Source organism: Nakaseomyces bracarensis (genome assembly GCF_045282275.1).
Source record: "Nakaseomyces bracarensis strain CBM3 chromosome Unknown Scaff11_0, whole genome shotgun sequence".
NCBI lineage: Eukaryota > Fungi > Ascomycota > Saccharomycetes > Saccharomycetales > Saccharomycetaceae > Nakaseomyces > Nakaseomyces bracarensis.
This window is the reverse complement of record NW_027263957.1, coordinates 970,822-991,188: the sequence shown is the minus strand read 5'-3', so window position 1 is coordinate 991,188 and position 20,367 is coordinate 970,822. Positions and strand designations below refer to the sequence as shown.

Here is a 20,367-nt window from a genome sequence, read left to right as displayed (position 1 = left end):
TTTTTTTTTTATTTAGAACTTCTAAAGCAAAAAAACCAATAAACATACCGATACCACAGGATTCATCTTTAAGTATTTTTCTTTTTACGGTGTTATATAATACTGTTTCCAAATAGATAATAGGAATTCCAATAATAAGATGTTTATGCTCTAGCATCTTCAAAAGAATAAGAAGCCTAACACATTTAAGCTCACTTACCGATGTTAAAAACTGAGGGCCTAAACAAAAATAGACTGATTCTTCACATTTTGTTTTACCCGGCCTTGGGCTAGTAGCTATTTGTTTTTTCCAGGTTTTTGAATTTACCACAAGATCTAATATGGTCTCTTGGCCCAGTTGGTTAAGGCACCGTGCTAATAACGCGGGGATCAGCGGTTCGATCCCGCTAGAGACCATTTCTTTTTTTTTCTTCCAGATTCCTAAATAGAAATATTGCATATTGTGAATAAAAATACTAATTTATTTTAATCTTCATGGTTGTTGTTTTATTTTTTTGTATATGCTATTCTTAAATTATTTATGCCCTTTAGTATTATACATTGATTACAAGCCTTCAAATTTGGTGATTCCATGAGACATGTTATTCGTCGCCTTTTGTTTCTTCAAATTCTTCTTCTTCTGTTTAGGAGCTGGTCGTTTCTTATCTTGTGTTTCTTCAGTCTCCGATTCATCTGTTGGAAGATCCAGTTCTTTCCATAGAGCCTCTCTATCGTCGTTGACTTTTACGTTCTCTGAGCTCTGCTCCTTCTCATCCATATCTTCTTCAACATCCATTTCTGAACCTGAATCTGAATCTGAACCTATATTTGAAGCTGATTCTGAGTCTAAACCTGAGTTTAAGTTTGAGTCGGAGTCGGAGTCGGAGTCGGAGTCGGAGTCTGACACATCCGATTGGTCTAGATCTTCGTTATCTGTGGATGATGACTGGTCTAAGTGACTTCCTTCACCCTTAGGTAGTTCCCATATCTTAACTTTATCCATGCCACCTGATATAACTCTGAATTCAGAATCTAGGTCAAGGAAGTTGACCTCATCTAGAGCGCTATGTTTTCTGGCCTCGAGCACTTTACCACGTTTGGTATCGACTTTGTAGATCAACCCATTAGAGCACCCGCACCATACACAGTTATCATCCTGCAAAGTCGGCACAATTGAGTCAATACTCTCGCCCTTAGCAACTTTAACTCTACTCATCTGGTCCTCCAAATCATTCTTCTTAGGTTTCCAAATGGTTAAAATTCCTTCTCCCATACCGCATGCCAGAGTGTCTCCTTCTTCTGGATCTACGAACGCACCACAGATAATCTCATCTTCTTGGTCATCACTCATCAAAATATTCGAGAGGTCTTCTTCTTCTCCCTCGTTCTTCCCGCTTTTCTTTGAAGGTTTCTTCTCTTTCGGTTCTCTGGTGTCCCAATAAGCCAGTGTGGTCTGTCCCAGGGATATGTACTTGTATACCGATCTCTTAGAGAAGTGGAAGATGTCATTGATGGCGTCTCCGCCGTGGATCTTGTCCAGAACGTTTTTGATAGAAAGATCATTGGAGTCGAGCACGGTAATGGTACCATCCTCATCGCCCATCACTAGGAAATCATGAGTCAGTGACTTCACCAGCTTGGTAACCTTTGATCCGCCTTCTATAGTCTTCTTCTTCACCACTTTCCCGGTTTCAAATTCCGCTTTCTTCAAAACGTTATCCGTACCAATAGAATATAAAAACTCACCACTCGCATCAGTGCACACAGACCGCACACTCCCCTTATGCCTCTTAGTCTTCCACAACAATTCAACCCCCGCAGGTAGTTCGGAGCCATCTTCTTGCTTATCGACACGAACCACAGTCCAGAACCGAGTCTTCTTATTCTTATTCTTATTCTTATTCTTATTCTGGTCATCCTCATCATCCACTCTCTTGCTCTGCAACTCTTGCTCCAGAGACCGTTTCTCGTCCAGAGTCCTCTGTAACACTGCTGGATCATACTTGTGACACACAATGTGCCCCGTAGCTAGCCCACTCACCACCATTGGCTTCTCTGGGTGCGCCAACAGATGGAACAACGGATCAGTGTACCTGAACTCCACAATAGGCATCACACCGCTCTCCACCACCAACTCCTGCTTCTTCGCGTTCTTCTTACCCATTTCCCCAAATATACCGTGAATAGTATGCCGTGGATAGTATGTCAATAATCACAATACAACATCATAGCACATAATACAACACAATTAATGTAATATAATATAATATAATATAGTATAGTATAGCAAATACAGCTCATCGCAGCAATAAAAAATTTTTCAAATTACCCTCCTCACTTACCCTGATCATGTGACCTCCGAAGCAAAAAAAAAAAGGGTTTTTTTCCGTTTTTCAGCTTTTTCTCGGATTACCAACAAAAAAGGCTTTTTTTTATATTTTTTTCTTTTGTAATCGAACGTGTTGTGTTGTATTTGATTTGGGATTTCTTCTTCATTCAACACTCTTCAACGCTCTCTCTAATCAACATTGTATCTATTCGAATATTATCTCTAACATAAGTATCTCTAAAATTATAAGTATCTTTATTCAATACCTAACTTCTGTGGGGGTAACAAAAGATTCTAAAAAGAGATAAAAGTAAAAACTTATAGAGAGGAACAATAATAATAATAGTTCTGATCTATATTTTAAAAGCCAAAATAGAAAGAAAAGAAAGATTGGACAGGAAATTGAAAAAAAAAACGTATAAATAAAAAAACTGAATGAAGAATTTGTTGTGGCCTTCTAAAAATCGGAGATCGAAAAGGAGTGACGCATCTTCTAAACGTGAGTCTATGTCGTCATCTGCCTCTACGTCGAGTATCAATTGGTCATCCGCGTCAGTTGGCGGGTCTGTCAATTCCTCTATCTCTGGTACGGGATCTGGTGCTACAGGTTCAGGCTTAGGTTCTTCTGCCTCGGGTGTTGCAATGGCTCATGCTAGACATGGCGGGTCGCGTTCTTCTGTAGCTAAATCCAATGGATCGAAGCGTATGAGTACAATGATAGGGAGAAATTTCAGTCCGGACGAATTGGCTCATAGCAGTGCCGATAAGTTGAGATCTTCCGATGTTTCAGTACGAAACGACTCGAATGGAGATATGGGGTCTGTGATCTCGGATGATATTACTAGTGTAGACGATTCCTTCTCAGCTATGGCTTCAACGGGTGTGAACGAGAATTTATCAAGGAGGTTTCAGATGTCGCGTGAATCTTTACACTCCAGTATGAAATCGACGACGTCTCTCTCACAGCAATCGAGAAAACCTACTACAGAGAATATTGAGCAGTTGGATAGGGATGTCACCATGACATTAAATTCCACAGTTTCTAGTACATATTCCAATAGTAATAATACCACGGTGGCTAGTAGTAGTAGCAATAGCAATAGCAATAGCAATAGCAATAGCAATAGCAACAGTACGAGTAATAACAATAAAAACAGCAGTCATAATAATAATAATAATAACTCCAATAATAATACCAATAATATCAATAATAATAACAATACTAATAATAATAATAATAACGATAATTATCCTAATATTAACACTAATACCAATGACGGAAATGGTAGCATCACTTTAAATTTTGAAAACTATGATAACACCGTATTGAAAGTAGGTTGGCTAAATAAATCCCTAGGTCAGATAACGGTGCCGATAAGTTCTACAACTTCCGCTAGTACAATGCACTCTAATATAGATAATCAGCCACGTAACAGAGAAAGTAGAATATACGAGACATTGACCAACAATAGCTCAGACGACATTTCCTCTAGAACATCGAGTTCCCTCAGTGAGACTCAGATATCAATCCCTGATTATAGACTATACAGGGCGCAATTGAAGGGGCCATTATTGATGTTGTATAAAAGTTCATTAAGCTCAAGTGTTAAAAGTTTTGATCCAACATTAAAGAGTACTGAATCCGAGCCTCAAAATATTGTAAGCCAAAGACAAAGTATTACTTCAGCTAGAACACTTACAGACAAAGTTAGCGAAACTACACAAGTTAGCGTGAGACTCAAATATCTGGATATAAAATATCCACACCCCGAGTTACAAGTTGACAAATACAATACGATAATAGGTGGAAGCCCTGAAGCATTATGTCATGCAATTCTTTTCTCCACAAAATCAATCAGCTTACTGCATAAGAAATCCAAACGTGATCCAGATCAGATTGATGATGAATTAACACAGCAGAAGAACATTATTAACTTGTTGATTATCCTTCCATTACTGGATGACTTCGTTAAGTTCATTCAACTATTTAACCAGTTTGGGTTAACATTTACTAAACATAAAAATAAGTTGCATTCCTCCTCTACTCAGTACTGTAAAATATCCGAATCTTTAGATAACCAAATAAGTGGACGGTTAGTATTGTTAATTAGATCGATACTAGAATTTCTACCCGGTTATTTATTGGACGATAATATATTCCAAGCTATATTTGCACTAATTGATACAATTTCATTACATAATGATGAAATCTGTAATCAAATTAAGATTGATGTCGCAAATAAATGTAATGAGCTGAATAATTTGACTAAATTTAGTAAAATGAATAAGAGTACAAAAGAGCCTTCGCCAATGATTTTAGATCTATTGAATGTTGATAAATTCATGCTATTAGACTCTAAGAAGTTTGCAGAAGAAGTACATTCCATAAATCTAAAATTTAACAAATCTTGGGCTCCAAGTCAGGATTTTTCACTTCTGTACGATTCAAAATACTGCAATAAAAAGGTTCTAGCCTTAAGTCCGTTGATATTCAATAATAAAGAAAATCTCCACTTTTTAGGCCGACTACTGATCACTCATGTTTTTTCTCTGACTTATGGTGATGCGTTACACTGTAAAAAAGGTGCGAAATTAATGGATAAATGGGTACAACTCGGATGCAAATTTGAGCAAATTGGTGATATGGTTTCATGGTTAGCAATTGCAACTGTAATTTGTTCTATACCAGTACTTAGATTAGGATCAGTTTGGAAGAATATGCCAGAATCAACAATCAAAGTTGTTCTTAATGATTGGATACCGACAATTGTTCAATTGGAAAGAAGACAAATATCTTCAAAATCTACTGGTAGTGTTTTTATTTTGGCACCACCAAATCTTGATGATCCATTTATAAAGAACAATGTTGTATCATATTTTGGTGACTTAATTATTCATGCAGATGATCTACCCTCTGGGACAAAGCTAAAATATTTAGCAAAAAAAATTAATAGAACGAAAAACGCTTTCCAGAAATGGCAAGCTAGGATAGATTCAGATCCTATCGATGGTGATGGAGGAGTTCAATTACCAGAGGTTGACTATAATAACTCTTTGGTCTATGAGTACTGGAATTATCATATACACCAGCTACCGATCAATATAAATGAAATTATGAAGCGTAGTCTAAAGAGCGAACCTCCTTTGATTGATCAGCGTATGTATTCTTCGATAGGTCATAAAAGAAGTTCTTTAATGACTGGGAGCTATCTTCCAACTTTATTCAACTCTCTAATTCCTAGCTATTCACTATTCCCAAAATCAGTTTTAATAGGTGCAGCTGGCGTAGTTTCTGGTGCAGTTAGTAGACAATCTATCCAGATGGCAAAAGAGTTGACCATTAGTGAACCAATTCCTCAAGGTATGCCTGTTATCTCGAATAATGAACATCGATACAGTCAAATTACTGGTTTGGAGAATATAGATTTACCTGTTAAAAAAGAAATATCTGGAAAGCCACTGAATAAACATCATCTATTAAAATCGATTAGGGATGCCTTCAATGTTGATCTTGATGTTTTCCATGTATCAGAAGATTTGGTTTTCAAGTCTATCATTACGAATCAAAGTAAATCAAGACCTTCAAGTATAGTTGTCGATACACCTAAAAGATTTTCACAATATTCCACTACAAATTCCGTAGCTTCAAATACGGTGAATAGAGAATCTGTGAATATTGGAGGCCGCTTGAGTAAAGCTTTTGAAAATCTCGAATTATTTGATAATGTTGGTAATTTATCAGAGAGTATGAAAGAACTTTACATTGATGTAGGATTAAAATCTGCAAGTCTAGAAAGAATTTTTGATCTTCTGGTTCTCTCAGTGAATGCATTCTCAAAATTGGTTGAGTCGAAGGACTTACAGAGATATTATACACATAGAAAAAAGGCTGGAACTGATGATAATGTACAAGAAAATGAGATTGGTTTGCTTGATTTTGCATATGTTAAAATAAACATGGATAGTAATGCATTTACAGAGACGTTCTTTAATACTTACAAAAGCTTCACAACTACCTTGCATGTACTAGAAGCGCTTGCTAGGAGATTTGTTGGTGCAAAAAGTTGCGCATTATCCTTGGATAAAATTCTAGGTTCTGGAGACTTAAGTACTTTGCGAGATGCGGAACTTCAAAATAAATTATCTCAGATGAATTCTAAAAAGTTTCCCTCTTGGGATCTGAACGTGACCAAATTAGAAAATATTAATCTCGTTTATCTAGCAAAGGTACAAATAGGGGCAGTTGAGGCTATATTTTATTTAATTAAAAATCATTATAGGGATCTAACTGATGATCTCAACTGTCATAATACAGTACTTGATATTATCAAGATTGTAGAAGAGGAAGTAACTACAGAATGGGAGTTAAGGATAAAAAGTGCTAAAGAAAGAGAAGGACTTGATGCAATTGCACAGCATGAGGTCGATATGTTGGTCAAGAAGTTGAGCGACCTTTTCTCTAATTTGAAGTCAACATATAGAAGGCAGTTATACAAACCAGCCAGTATTAGTAAAGCCGAAAGAAGTGCCGTTATACTGAATGAAAATTTTATGAAGGTTCCTTACAAAGACTATAAAACACTTATAACCAATAGAATTGGAACAGATACACTTGTAGACCAATTTAGGGCGCTAAGATATGATAACTACGAAAATATTGTTGCATGGGTCAATGAATTAAATGACAATATCATTCATAGCTTTAACTCTGTGTCGCGTTTGGAATGGTTTACTTTTTTTCAACAACTGGATTATCTATCGAACTCCTCTTTGACATCCTTCTTTAAGTATCCACTGGCTTCAGAATCGATAGAGTTAATTAACTCTGGTTCATCCATGCTAAATGAATTGGAGATTTCGGATATTTTTAATTGGCTATTTACTTTGACGACTAAAACAGATTTTGGCGAGGAACTATTTATCGATAAGATTCCAATCTCGATCAAAGCTTTGATCGAGATGCATAATTCTCTGACACACTTTTTTATTAGTCAACTGGGTGATTACGAAATGGATGTGAATTATAGAGAAGCTCTTTATACCACTATCATTCAAATACTCAACTATGTACACTGGAAGACTTCGTCATTAAATTTATTTGAACCAGATAACATAGGAGAAAGTTTAATGTCTCCCCACATCCCATCATTTATTGAAACTGCTATTTCGAGGGCCATAGTTGCACCAGAATCAAGATCTAATGAGTTACTCTGGAAAAGGGCTTATAGAAATTTGTCTGCTACTGACGATATTAACTCTCTAAAATCTATTCAAAATATCATAGATGACTTAAGTGTTTCTCACATTAGAGCATTTTTGGAGGTCGATAACGTTTATACTAATAAACCAATTAATCTATGTCCATGTCCTGGTTGGTTTACTTCTAGACTCCTGGAAATTTCTCAGTATGTTCCTAACATGAGCATAGCAAATACAAAATTAATAAATTTTGATAAAAGACGTTTCGTCTGTAACATCATCTATAATGTTTTGGAACTGCTTCCAAATTCTAAGAACATCTCAGTAAAAGATACTGATAGAACCAGTATATTGTCTGTAACTTTCACTGACACTGATGGTTCCTTTAGGCAAAATGTTAAAGCTGCTGCTCTAGAAATAGCTGAGGCAGAACGTGTACAAGACTCTGGTATTTTTAATTCAGTCCTAATAGATGAAGTAGATAAGATTCGTAGGGAAACTAATAAAAGGGATATTCTGACAAATCAGGAATTAGAGGTCCAGCAGTCTATAGCCACACAAAGGAATACCTCGAGAGCGAAAAGAGATTCTCTGTTAGTAGTTCCAAGCAATACATCCAATATTACAATAAATTCAAATGTAACAAGAAATAAAAGAAGTTCAGCAGCATCGGTCTCTTCCAGAAATTCTATTATCTCGAGTGCAGGGCATTCCGGAATGAGTAGAAAGATTGGAGGTTTCTTTAGAAGACCGTTTTCAATTAGTGGTTTCAATAGCTCAAGTTCATCTTATTCCTCTAGTGGGAGTGCTTCAGAAAGTACACCAAGGGCAACTATTTCTCCTGAAAATTTACCCTATATCGAACCAGTTGTTTTGCAGGAATATAAACCGGTATTCACTATTAAAACATTCGAAATTAAATCTATTGTAGATATTATAAATCATAACAAGGTAATACCTTATGCACATGCATTTAAAATTGTAATGCAAGATGGTAATGAAATTTTGATTCAAGCGGTGACCTCTACTGAGGCAAATGAATGGGTGAAACTAATCAAGATCTCAAAAAGGTATTCTTTCCACTCAAAGAAGTACAGCGGTCAAACGCATAATAAGATATTTGGGGTTCCTCTTGAAGATATTTGTGAAAGAGAGAATTCTCTGATACCTACTATAGTGGTGAAACTTTTGGAAGAGATTGAGATGAGAGGTCTGGATGAAGTTGGTTTATATAGGGTTCCCGGATCTGTAGGTAGCATCAACGCACTAAAAAATGCGTTTGATGAAGAGGGTGCTATCAATAACAGTTTTACCTTGGAAGATGATCGTTGGTTTGAGATAAATGCTATTGCTGGATGCTTCAAAATGTACCTCAGAGAATTACCGGATTCTCTATTTACGAATAATATGATATCTGATTTCACTAATCTAGCATTGCAATTCAAAGCTGGCAAGTATGATTTTGATGGATATAAATCAGAAATGAAAAGTCTGCTAAAAGTTCTGCCTCCATGTTATTATGCAACTCTGAAAAGAATTATGATTCATTTGAATAAGGTTCACAACCATGTTATGAATAATCGAATGGATGCGTCTAATCTGTCTATAGTGTTTGCAATGAGTTTCATTGATCAGGATGACCTAACAAGCAGTATGGGACCGACTCTAGGTGCTATTCAAAGCATTTTACAGAAATACATCACTAATCCGGAAGATTATTTTGATTGATCGGTTTTACGTCCCTGATAGCTGATTTTCTATAGATTTATATTTAGCAGTATTATAAATATATCATGAGGGTTCTAATTTGGTAATTTTGAAGTAATTGGAATGAAAACGGTCAAATGTTTTCTTCCAGAGGTAACTATTACTATAATAATGACTATGATGGTCAGTATAATGGCTACTCTGAAGCAATACTAATAATGATGTGTTTCTCTATTTACAAATATTTAGGTTTACATGTGTCTCAAATAAAATACAAGATTAATTAAAGTGACTTATTCTTTTTTCTCTGGATAATTTTAATATGTTGGTTTTCCCTCATCTTTTTTGATAATTCTTGCATCTCCATTTCTTTTTCCTGCATTTTCTGTTTTCTTTCTGCCTGTTCTCTAGATTTAGCCATATTTTCTCTAAATGATTCAATTATACCTTTGTTGGCTTGCGCTGGGTCAACTGGGTGTTGGACGACATCAGCTATGTTCAATTTACGCCTTACCCATTTATTCCTTAGGAACAAGGTTTGTAAGACTGAGAACGAACCATTTATGGCGAAGTAAAGCACGACGGCACTTGATAAATTCATAGTTGCTGGAATAGATAGTAATGGCATTATTGTGAAGAACTTTTTCATTGTTGGTGAGAATTGCTGAGCACCAGTCTCACCACCTAGTCTAGTAAATGATATCAAAACCGCAGCAGTGATGACTTGTAACCCTAGGTAAGGATCAGCTTGAGTCAAATCTGAAAACCAAAGAATACCTTGATCCTGAAAACCCTGCACAGGGAAGTTGGCCATGTGTCTGATACCGTTGAAAAACCCAATGGCCATTGGGATTTGAATCATTGGCGCAGCTAACCATCTGTTCTTTATTCCGTTATCAGCCAAAAGCTTCTTTCTCTTCATTGCAACTTTTTGACCTTCTGTCATATCAGTAGTTTCCATCATCTGTTTATTGATCTTGTCCAATTCTGGCTTTATATGGGAATTTCTCGCGATAGTGTCTGAAGATTTAACATAGAATGGAATCAAAGCAAGACGAACCATCAACGTCACCGTGACAATTGTACCCCACCATGGCAGTCCGGTGTATACATGTGTGATCTCCAACGCATGTTGAATAAGATCAGAAGGCCAATACCACGTCTGTGCTAGGCCGATACTCTCGAGGTAGCCAACGTGATTGGCCAACTCGCCTACACTACCGGCTGTTTGGCTAACCACCTCGGAAGCACTGTTCCCTAGCTCCTCGATAGATGGAAGTTGTGTAGTGATTTCAGAAACACCAGAAGACTTCCCAGTAGAGTTATAACGCAAACCCATTGGCCTTAGCAGCAAAGAAGGCGCCGCTACCCGTGTCCTCATTGTACTCCTCAGCACAGAGCCTCGTAGCGATATCCTAAGACCTAACATGTTCGTATGTGTATCACTGTTTTTTGATTTTTGCAGGACAGTGTCTCTAGCTAGAAATATTGAAGTTAAATACACACAATAACAAATACCCTTAACGACAATAGCCTTCACTGGTTTATAAAGTCTTCGTTTTTGGCCTTTGGCATTGAATTGAGCAAGACCTGCCCTTCGGTGCCCAGGTTTTTTAAGGCCCTTTAACGTATATCTACTCACGTGAACTATCAATGATATTAATGAAAGGTAATCCCAATGCCTTTTATAAAACCGTCTTGTGTATGAACTACCTCAACGCTAGGATAGACTAGCAGGCCTTTAAAGTTGTCTGTTGAGTGCAAACTCCAGTTCGATAAACTCTATTGAAACAGCGACAGGCAGTACAAATCGTGGATTCCTCTCTAATAAGTACGGCTGCGATGCCAGTTCCCTCATTGAATATATGTGATAAACAGTAAATGTTATATATGTACTCTGAAATCAATATATTGACGTGTGTATAAGTAGCCTATCCTTTCTATAATTCCCTTTGTTGAGTAATAAATCGAATTATAAGAAGTCTTATAACAGGCTAACCTTCGAAGAAAGATAGAAAAAAGGTGATTGATACCGGCTGTGTAACAGTAAGATCAAGCCCAACATTCATAACAATAGCTGAGTTGTAATAGAAAGCTGTTGTAAAAACGGTAGTTTATTGAGGGATGAGCAAGCAACTGTACATTCAATGTCTTAATCGTGAGTTTGATGCTGTGCTGAGCCAGGTGAGGAAGACTCCCTTAGAAGAGTTAGGCCACAACTTCTTGCAATTGTACCTGGCGAAGAGTTGCCAGTATGCGCATGCTCCTTCTGTGGTGTATCTGTGGAATAAGTTTGTGCTGAATAAAGATGTGTTGGTTATTAAACCAGAGCTGCTTTGTGATATGGGTTCTATAGCGTTACACAGCGGGCATCTGTTCATGCCACCGCGGTTGCTGGTCCATTATAACAGGCATCATACTCCAGAAGGTAAGTTTGTTGTAGATCCATACAGCTATGAGCTAAGTAGGATAAAAGTTGAAAGTTTCGCTAAGGGTACAGCTACATCGAAGTTGTTTAAAGAACGATGGAAGGTGTTTCTTGAGGATATCGATAATAAGTTCCCATTGAGCTACAACTACAGGATACGAGATTACATGTATCTAGCAGATTCAATAAAGTCTACACCAGAGGATAAGCTCACGCATGTAGCCGACCTTTTGTTTCAGAGCAAAAAACTATTGGTTAAGAATCCATCATCTATGTCGTTGCTACTAAACATAATACTGACATACCAGGGTTTATCTATTTCCCATAAAGTAGTATTGTTCGAAGAATTCTTGTCTAAGATGGGTGCTGGAGTACAATTAGATGATACGGTTTCTATACTTGTGGACGCTGTTCAGTCTGATCGGTCTCAGTTAATAGCTTTGATGAGACTTCTCAGGAACTCTGAGGTTAGTCTATCCAATCAATTAAAATCGAAAATAAATAGAATTAACGATAGCATGAAATAGAAGATCAGACTCCTTATAAGGACAATTGACATGTTCCATTAACTGACTGAAAATATTAGCAATGGACTACAATACATCAAATAAAGAGGTTCACATTGCTAAGCTTTTCATTGGGTCACTCAGTTAAATTACTTGTATTTATAAAAACTAAAAGACGTTACGAAATTACTGTATATAGCTGAGTATAAAGATGTTAGATAACATCTTGTTGATACATATTTAAAAAAAAAATATTCAATATTCAAAACTTTTTTATTCTGGTTCAACGCTTTTAATCACTCTAGCAGGGATACCTCCAACAACAGTATTGTCAGGAACATCTTTTGACACCACAGCACCAGCAGCAACTACTGAGTTCTCGCCAACAGTAACACCCTGAAGAACGGTCGCACCAGCACCAATCCATGCATTCCTTTTTATAAGAATTGGTTTAACCACTAATGAATGCCTATCAGCAGGGTGTATAGAGTGACCCTCACTCAATAACTTCACATTTGGTGCTATTAGCACACCATCTTCTAATGTAATTCCACCTAAATCCAAAAATACACAGTCAAAGTTGATGAATACGTTTTTACCAATGTTGGTGTGCTTACCGTAGTTTATGTATAGTGGGGTGAACACATCAGTAGACGGATCGATGTCTTTACCTGTAATTTGAGAGAGTAGTGACCTTATTTCATTTCTGTCCTCAGAGTTGTTCATTTGAACTAGCAACTTCTTGGTGGCATACGAGGCCTCCCTTAACTTATGACCATCAGGGTCATTCGCACCAATTGTTTCACCGTTTCTTAACCTTTCAAAGATATCAGACATTATGTTTTAGATCCTCTAACCTTGACTTATATGCATGTGTAGGAACCTGCTTAGCACTCCGGGATCCCTCTTCTAGATTCGCCTTCTCTCATTTTTAGTGTCCTTCTCTTATAATGACTGCTTATAAGACCAAATGGTGATGTAGATGGCGTACAGTGCAATTAAATGGTTATATAGCAGTGAATGCTCGCAACAATGGTCTGCATGAAATTTTCCATCTTATTTAGCTTTCTGTGAGCATGCCACAGAGATATTTTATATGGACAATAGTGACAAACGTAGTCATATATGTAGTTGTCTCTAGAAGCCAATTGTTTTCATCTATATCGTTTATTAAATGGTTTCTTGTGTATCTTTTTAAGTCATTATATTCATCTTGTGAATATTATGAGCAGAGCTTGAGTATATAAATATTTTTGTTCACAATAATTTTAGTGTTGAATGACTCAAACTTGCCATAGAGAGAACTAAAGGCTATTATGAGGGGGAAGACAAACCAAAATATGAAAACTAGTATGGACCAGCCGGCGAGGATTAACCTCTTTAAGGGCCATCCTAGCTTTCGATTGCTTCCAAATGACGAAATCATTGATGCTACCCGGGAATTGCTTGCTCCTGCTGCAAGAGAGTACGATGAAGACACAAACAACAGGCATCCCTTGACTTACGGTGCAGATGAGGGTGCTGTGTGGGTTAGACAGAACGTTTGTGATTTTAACAACGGTGTTTTTGGATTATCAGGAGACACTGCGTCGAGGCCGGAGTTTTTAAACCTGAACAGTGGTGCTTCATACGGTATTTTGAGCACGTTACTGCACTCTACTCTGGCTCATACTGGGTATACCAGACAGGCATTCATCATTACACCAACATATTTCCTTATCAATGACTGTTTCATTGATGCAGGGTTTGGTTCTAAGCTCACTGCGATCGATGAGAAAGGCCAAGATAGCATTGATCTGGACCAATTGGTTGCAAAGTTGGAGTATTTTGAATCAAACACTGAGGGCTTGGCAGATGACACACAGGTAATCCAGAATCCAACGAAACCTGTCAACAAGAAAGTATATCGCTATGTCATGTACTGTGTTCCTACATTCTCCAATCCCAGCGGGAAGACTTACTCATTGGAAACCAGGACCAAACTAATTGAGATAGCTAGAAAGTACGACATGTTGATCATTGCTGATGATGTGTACGATCTGTTGGATTATCGAACGGAGGATGTGACAAAGCTGCCCAAACCAGTTAAAAGGTTTGTCCACATAGACCGTGACACGAACCGCGATCCTAACTCTTACGGTAACACGATTTCAAATGCTACTTTCTCCAAGATCATTGCACCGGGTCTGCGTGTTGGTTATCATGAGACCATCAACGAGAAGCTAGCGTTGCAGCTCTCGAAAGGTGGTGCCAATATCTCCGGAGGTACTCCATCCCAGTTGAACTCTATGATTGTTGGCACAATACTGAAAAATGGCAGCATGGAGAAGATCTTGTACAGGCTCAGAAAAACATATAAGGAGCGATCTGAAGTGATTAAACGAACCCTAGCACAGCTCCTGCCTGCGGGGACCGATATATCAGCGCCAGATGGCGGCTACTTCGTCTGGGTGACACTTCCTGAAGGGTATGACTCTCGGGAGATCGGGGAGACGTTAAAACGGGACCATGGAGTAGTGCTCGCCAACGGTTCCGGGTCTGAAGTGGTGGGTGACCCACGTAACTGGGGTGCCCGATGCGCACGTCTCTCAATCAGCTTCCTGGAGAAGGAAGAAATAGAGGAAGGTTGCAAACTGTGGGCACAGGTATGTGTAGAGTACGCCAAGACTCACAACCTTTCTCATTAGCTCATCAGTATATATCCAGCCAGAGATTTATTTATAATTATATAGATAATACGTTATATGGTTAGGTTATTGTCATCACTGCGGACGAAGGGTTGCTTTTGAATTTTTTTTTTTTTTTTTGAAAGCCTGAAAAATTAAAGTTTCTTTTAGTGAGTAATAATTATAACTAAGGTTGATACTTGAGACTAGTGAACAGTTCAAAGTACACGATTGTAAGCTGTAATTACGTATTCAGTGTCTCGTTAATAGTTAAAATTTTGATAGAAGAAGTACTTACTCTAAGTTTCATAAAAATTTTCCCTGAAAGAAAAGTATTTCGTAACATTTAGATTGATAAGACCGATTATAGACAGAAAAGACATTTCAACCTAACTAAAGGAAAAAAAACAATGCACGACTCTCAGGAAGAATCATATTCTATGTACCCTAAGACATCTTCTCCTCCACCACCTCCTCAGGCTAACATGCATTTTCCGGTGTACCAAACGCCTGTCATGTACGGCTACTCTCAGAACCCATACATGTATGCAGGGCAGGCTCCTGGCTACCATTTTGGGATGATGAATCAGGGCCAGATGATGTACCAGCCTGGTGCTGGGATGCCTCAGCAGGCTAATGGTGGTGTTGGTGGCTCTAAGAAAAAGTGGAACATGAACAACATGGGGTCTGGAAATTCTAGTGCTAATTTGTCGAATGGCAAGACACATAACTATCATAACAGCTCTCATGCAGCTAGTTATCACCCTCAGACGACTAATAATTCCGGGTCAGGTAAATCTTACACTCCAACTATAACTGATCCGTTTAAGTTTGATTGCAGTAAGATCAAAAATGAAGGCAATGAAGAAATGATGGAAGGCTTTCCTGTATTTCTGAACACAAATGATAAAGAGTTTGTTGAAGCCAGGGCAAAGAGGTATGATCTTAGACTTAAAGCTCTCCAAATAGATGATGGACTTAATTTTGAAGAAAAGGAAAAAAAGACAGAAGTAAACATTGATAAAAAGGAAACAAAAATGGCTGAACAACCTCCAGTTGAAGAAATAGTAAATGATATCAAACCTGAGAAGCTATCGCAAACAAAAGCGGCACCAACAGAGGATGGCCCTTTGGAGGAAAAGGAGGAAGAGAAGGTTACAAATTCTATAGAAGAGCCTGTCAGGGAACAATCTCCACCAGAAAATGCTGAGAATGTTAGTCCAACTCCATCTGAGGAATCAACTACTCCATATATTACACCAGCTCCAACTCCTAAACCGGCTGCTAAGTCATGGTCTGCTGTTGCATCCAGTGCTCTGAGCAGAGGTAAACAATCTAGCATAGTTAAGCCAGTTTCCCGCCCCAATTCAGCACAACCACAAGCTTTACCACATCAGCAGCAACAACCACAAAAGAAAGCTAAGAAGTACGTTCCAGCAACCCCAAAGGGTGTTGAACCGCTAGGATCTATTGCCCTAAGAATGTGCTTCGATCCAGATTATGTTAGTTACACCCTAGATAATGCTAAATCTGAGGATAAATTACCAATCAAATCTATTATTCCAAGAGGCATTATTAACAGTGCCAATATATGCTTCATGAGTTCTGTTTTGCAGGTTCTATTGTATTGCACTCCTTTTGTTGATATACTAAATGTGGTCAGCACTAGAAATATGAGTGCAAAGGTTGGTAATACCTCAACCAAATTGCTGGATGCATGTTTGACTATCTACAAAAAGTTTGATAAAGAAACATATGAGAAGGAGAAGCAAAGTGAGAAGGAAATTAATAATCAAAATAAAGAAAAGACGAGCGGTAAAAAATCTCCTGTCCCAGCATACGCTTCGAGTACGGAAGCAGTTAAGCCTGATGAGTTTTATAGGACTCTCTCAACATTGCCAAAGTTTAGAGATTTGCAATGGGGCCATCAAGAGGATGCTGAGGAGTTCTTAACTCATTTATTGGACCAATTACATGAAGAACTTGTCTCAGCCATTGATGGCTTGACTGATAACGAAATACAAAACCTACTTCAAAGTATTCATGATGATGATTTAAGAATTTACATCATACGTAATCTGAGCCGTTATAAGGATGCTGAATTTTCTAAAAATATGTCTGCTCAACTAAAGGAACAAATTACTAAGTATGGTGTTATTACTGATGATAATAATGATGAATCAGGATGGCATGAAGTTAGCGTATCGAGTAAAAAGGGTAAGAAAACCAAGACTGCTGCAAAGAGGACGGTTGAAGTTATCCCTTCACCTGTTTCAAATTTGTTCGGTGGACAATTTCGTTCTGTACTTGATATTCCTCAAAATAAGGAGTCACAATCTATCACTTTGGATCCATTCCAAACCATTCAACTTGATATCTCTGACCCAGCTGTCAACGATTTAGAAAGTGCCTTCAAGAAGTTTAGTGAATTCGAATTATTACCATTCAAGTCTTCTTCTGGTAATGATGTCGAAGCCAAGAAGCAGACATTTATTGACAAACTTCCTCAAGTCCTATTAATTCAACTAAAGAGATTCTCCTTCATTAGTAATACCGGTAAGGATAACGGTATGACAAACTATAATGCATACAGTGGTAGAATAGAGAAGATCAGAAAGAAGGTCGCTTATGGACATACTCTAACCATTCCTAACGAATCCATTGCACCAACATCTGCTAGAAATAACGAGTCAAGAACCTACGAGCTGTCAGGTGTGATATATCATCACGGTATGAGCCCAGATGGTGGACATTACACAGCTGATGTATACCATAAGGATTCTAGTACGTGGTATAGAATTGATGATGTTAATATCACAAAATTAAAGGATGATGATGTTCTAAAGGGTGGAGAAGATAACTTAGACACTAGAACAGCATATATCTTGATGTATCAAAATGTTCATGGATAAAAGGATTATTTGACTTAATGATAACGTTCCAGTTTTTGCTTGCATTTTTTATCGATCTAGATGTTCCTATATTTTTTACTTATATACACTAATGTAGCATGTATATATTCTTTTAATGCACTAGAGTTATATTAGCATCTATCAGTAATTCCAGTAATGAAAATTAAGCTACATAATTTCGATATTAATTGCCAGTGATTAAAATTAAATTAGATTAGAAACTCACTTCCATACTGTTAGCGAGAACCAAAACATAAAACTTTCAAGAAAAATTATGAAATATAACAAAAAAATCAAATGATTTCGCCCAGGATCGAACTGGGGACGTTCTGCGTGTTAAGCAGATGCCATAACCAACTAGACCACGAAACCATACTAATTTGTTGATTATTATAATAATATTTTGATTCACACAAAATAACGAAATGTTTTTATGTATTAAAATTTGAATTGGTTATATGCTATTTTTACAATATACTTAGCAAGATATCAATTCTATTCATTATACGGTAAATAATTAATATGGTTCTTGTATTAATTTTGTAACGATATCAGTACATTATAGGAAATATCAGTGGTCCTATCAAATTCGGTTATTTATCATATATTGTATAAAGAATATTTTTTTATGTAACTCAAGGGAGATTGTATATTTTTTTTAAACAATCATTTTTTTCTAGTTCAAAAGAAAGAAACTAAAATACAAGCGACTGCAAAGAATACAGAAGAGGTTTGTTTAACACCTGCGTTGCTGGCGGTTTCGATAGTAGCCGCAGATGAGCCAGACTGGCTGCTCTTGGAAGTCTTAGTAGTAACAGTGCTATTGGCAGCCTTAGAGGATGAGCTTTTCTTGGTAGCAGAGCTAGTAGCAGCAGTAGCGGAAGCACCAGTGGCAGTACTTGTTGCGGCAGCATCAACCTTGTTGTTTTCCTCAACATGGGTTAGAGTACATGGACAGTCTGTAATAGTCAATGTTGTAGCTTCGGTAACTACAATTGTCTTATTGTTAACAGTAAGAGTAGTAGCTTCTGGACAGTAGGTTGTGTATTCAGAAACAACTTCGGTTCTTGTAGTTGTAACAGCAGATTGAGTGGCTTCGACAAACTCGTCATCTGAGTGAACATGAGTCAAAGTACAAGGACAATCGGTGATAGTAATGACCGTTGGTTCAGTAACAACAACAGTCTTGTTGTTATAATGCAAAGTAGTGGCTTCAGAGCAGTATGTGGTAAACTCGGAGACCACTTCGTAACTAGTGCTAGTCACAGTACCGTTACTAACAATAGCAGTTGGGTTCAAATGCAAAGCAGAGGATAGTTTTGATGGCAATGTCATACTACCATCGTCAGTTAGAAGAGAATCATCAGCTGGCATACTTGATGGAACACCAGAAGGCATACCAGATGGAACACCAGATGGAACATCAGATGGAACATCAGATAGAACATCAGATGGAACACCAGATGGAGCGTCAGACATTCCACTAGGAATAGTGCCATTTGGGAATTGAGCGCTAGCGAAGGCAGCAGCGACTAAAACAGTAAATAAATTTTGTAACATCTGTAAGTTTATGTTAATGAATGTTTGAGTTTTTTTTTTGTATACTGTTTAGGGTTATTTTTGGTTTTATTTTTAATACCTTTAATAGACTTATTATCCCGCTTTCGTTTGTATATAAGGAAGTATTCACAATTTCTATAATTTATTTCAAATATATTGTAGCAGTTTATATAATCAGTATTTTTCATCCATCCACCACCAAGTATTTTTTTTTTATTACTATAAGTAAATAGTAAACAAAAAACTTAACAATATAAGTATTACAGCCCAGTAAAGATGAAATGAGCCACTTAGTAAGTAAAAACAGGAATTGGGCTTAAAAAATGAAATGAAATAATATAATAACAATAAAAAAGACAAGGCCGATTCCTTTCTCAGGGACGGATTATTGTTTTCAAAGGAAAGTTCATTGTCCAATATTATTATTATTATTATTAAGTTACATCGAGGGAAACAAGGAGTAAGATATTTCAGCCATATTGTCTTTTCATATCAGCCAAAATCAGCCCTTTTTTCCATTATGAATTGGAAAGGGAAGATCAGCAATAAGATAAAAATAAAATAAGAACAAAAGACAAGAGAGGGAATATGTGGAGAATATTTTAAGAATGAGCCTACAAAAATAGCAATTCCTTTCATCTCAGCTCATCTCATCAATATGCTCCAGAATGTATTTTATTTTTAGGTTTTATTTTTTTTTCTTTCTTTCTTTACCATTGTCTTGGCATTATTTAAAGTTAAGAGGCGCTTGAGAAGAATGGCGCAACAAACTATTTATACTTTTCCATAACTCTACGTCATCTAGTTAATGTTCTTCCCAACTACTATCACTGTAACTTATTTTTAATATATCAGCTAAAATAATTGTTAGCCAGCCTCCTCCCACCCCACCTCTCATCTCATCTCATCTCATCTCATCTTCCACTACAAGACCCCTTCACAAAACAAACGCCAAAAATCAAACAAACCCAAAAAATACTATCGCTGCGTGTTTTTTAACTAAATTCGCGCACTGCACAAACTAACTGCCCCTCCTCCCCCCCGTCTCTGCCTTGATCCTGAAAATGCTACGTGCCTTTAC

At 37.2% G+C, this 20,367-nt stretch overlaps 8 protein-coding genes across 8 annotated transcripts; 4 read left to right on the top strand and 4 right to left on the bottom strand.

Annotated features, from left to right (window-relative positions):
* Positions 1 to 544: 544 nt before the first annotated feature.
* Positions 545 to 2,143, bottom strand: JIP5 (Jip5p; the record flags this gene model as incomplete). The annotated part of the gene is made up of 1 exon (XM_071053606.1): positions 545 to 2,143. The coding sequence occupies one exon, from the start codon at positions 2,141 to 2,143 to the stop codon at positions 545 to 547; it is 1,599 nt and encodes a 532-aa protein (XP_070911014.1).
* Positions 2,144 to 2,743: 600 nt separating this feature from the next.
* Positions 2,744 to 9,235, top strand: BEM2 (GTPase-activating protein BEM2; the record flags this gene model as incomplete). The annotated part of the gene is made up of 1 exon (XM_071053605.1): positions 2,744 to 9,235. One exon carries the CDS (start codon positions 2,744 to 2,746, stop codon positions 9,233 to 9,235), a length of 6,492 nt encoding a protein of 2,163 aa, XP_070911013.1.
* A 262-nt stretch (positions 9,236 to 9,497) lies between these two features.
* OXA1 (membrane insertase OXA1) lies at positions 9,498 to 10,643 on the bottom strand (the record flags this gene model as incomplete). Its single annotated transcript, XM_071053604.1, has 1 exon — positions 9,498 to 10,643. One exon carries the CDS (start codon positions 10,641 to 10,643, stop codon positions 9,498 to 9,500), a length of 1,146 nt encoding a protein of 381 aa, XP_070911012.1.
* Positions 10,644 to 11,338: 695 nt separating this feature from the next.
* Positions 11,339 to 12,169, top strand: PET122 (Pet122p; the record flags this gene model as incomplete). Its single annotated transcript, XM_071053603.1, has 1 exon — positions 11,339 to 12,169. The coding sequence occupies one exon, from the start codon at positions 11,339 to 11,341 to the stop codon at positions 12,167 to 12,169; it is 831 nt and encodes a 276-aa protein (XP_070911011.1).
* A 252-nt stretch (positions 12,170 to 12,421) lies between these two features.
* On the bottom strand, positions 12,422 to 12,985 carry RNJ42_03438 (acetyltransferase; the record flags this gene model as incomplete). Its single annotated transcript, XM_071053602.1, has 1 exon — positions 12,422 to 12,985. The coding sequence occupies one exon, from the start codon at positions 12,983 to 12,985 to the stop codon at positions 12,422 to 12,424; it is 564 nt and encodes a 187-aa protein (XP_070911010.1).
* A 503-nt stretch (positions 12,986 to 13,488) lies between these two features.
* Positions 13,489 to 14,835, top strand: RNJ42_03437 (2-aminoadipate transaminase; the record flags this gene model as incomplete). Its single annotated transcript, XM_071053601.1, has 1 exon — positions 13,489 to 14,835. One exon carries the CDS (start codon positions 13,489 to 13,491, stop codon positions 14,833 to 14,835), a length of 1,347 nt encoding a protein of 448 aa, XP_070911009.1.
* A 389-nt stretch (positions 14,836 to 15,224) lies between these two features.
* On the top strand, positions 15,225 to 17,726 carry UBP3 (mRNA-binding ubiquitin-specific protease UBP3; the record flags this gene model as incomplete). Its single annotated transcript, XM_071053600.1, has 1 exon — positions 15,225 to 17,726. The coding sequence occupies one exon, from the start codon at positions 15,225 to 15,227 to the stop codon at positions 17,724 to 17,726; it is 2,502 nt and encodes an 833-aa protein (XP_070911008.1).
* Positions 17,727 to 18,407: 681 nt separating this feature from the next.
* Positions 18,408 to 19,286, bottom strand: SPI1 (Spi1p; the record flags this gene model as incomplete). Its single annotated transcript, XM_071053599.1, has 1 exon — positions 18,408 to 19,286. The coding sequence occupies one exon, from the start codon at positions 19,284 to 19,286 to the stop codon at positions 18,408 to 18,410; it is 879 nt and encodes a 292-aa protein (XP_070911007.1).
* Positions 19,287 to 20,367: the final 1,081 nt, after the last annotated feature.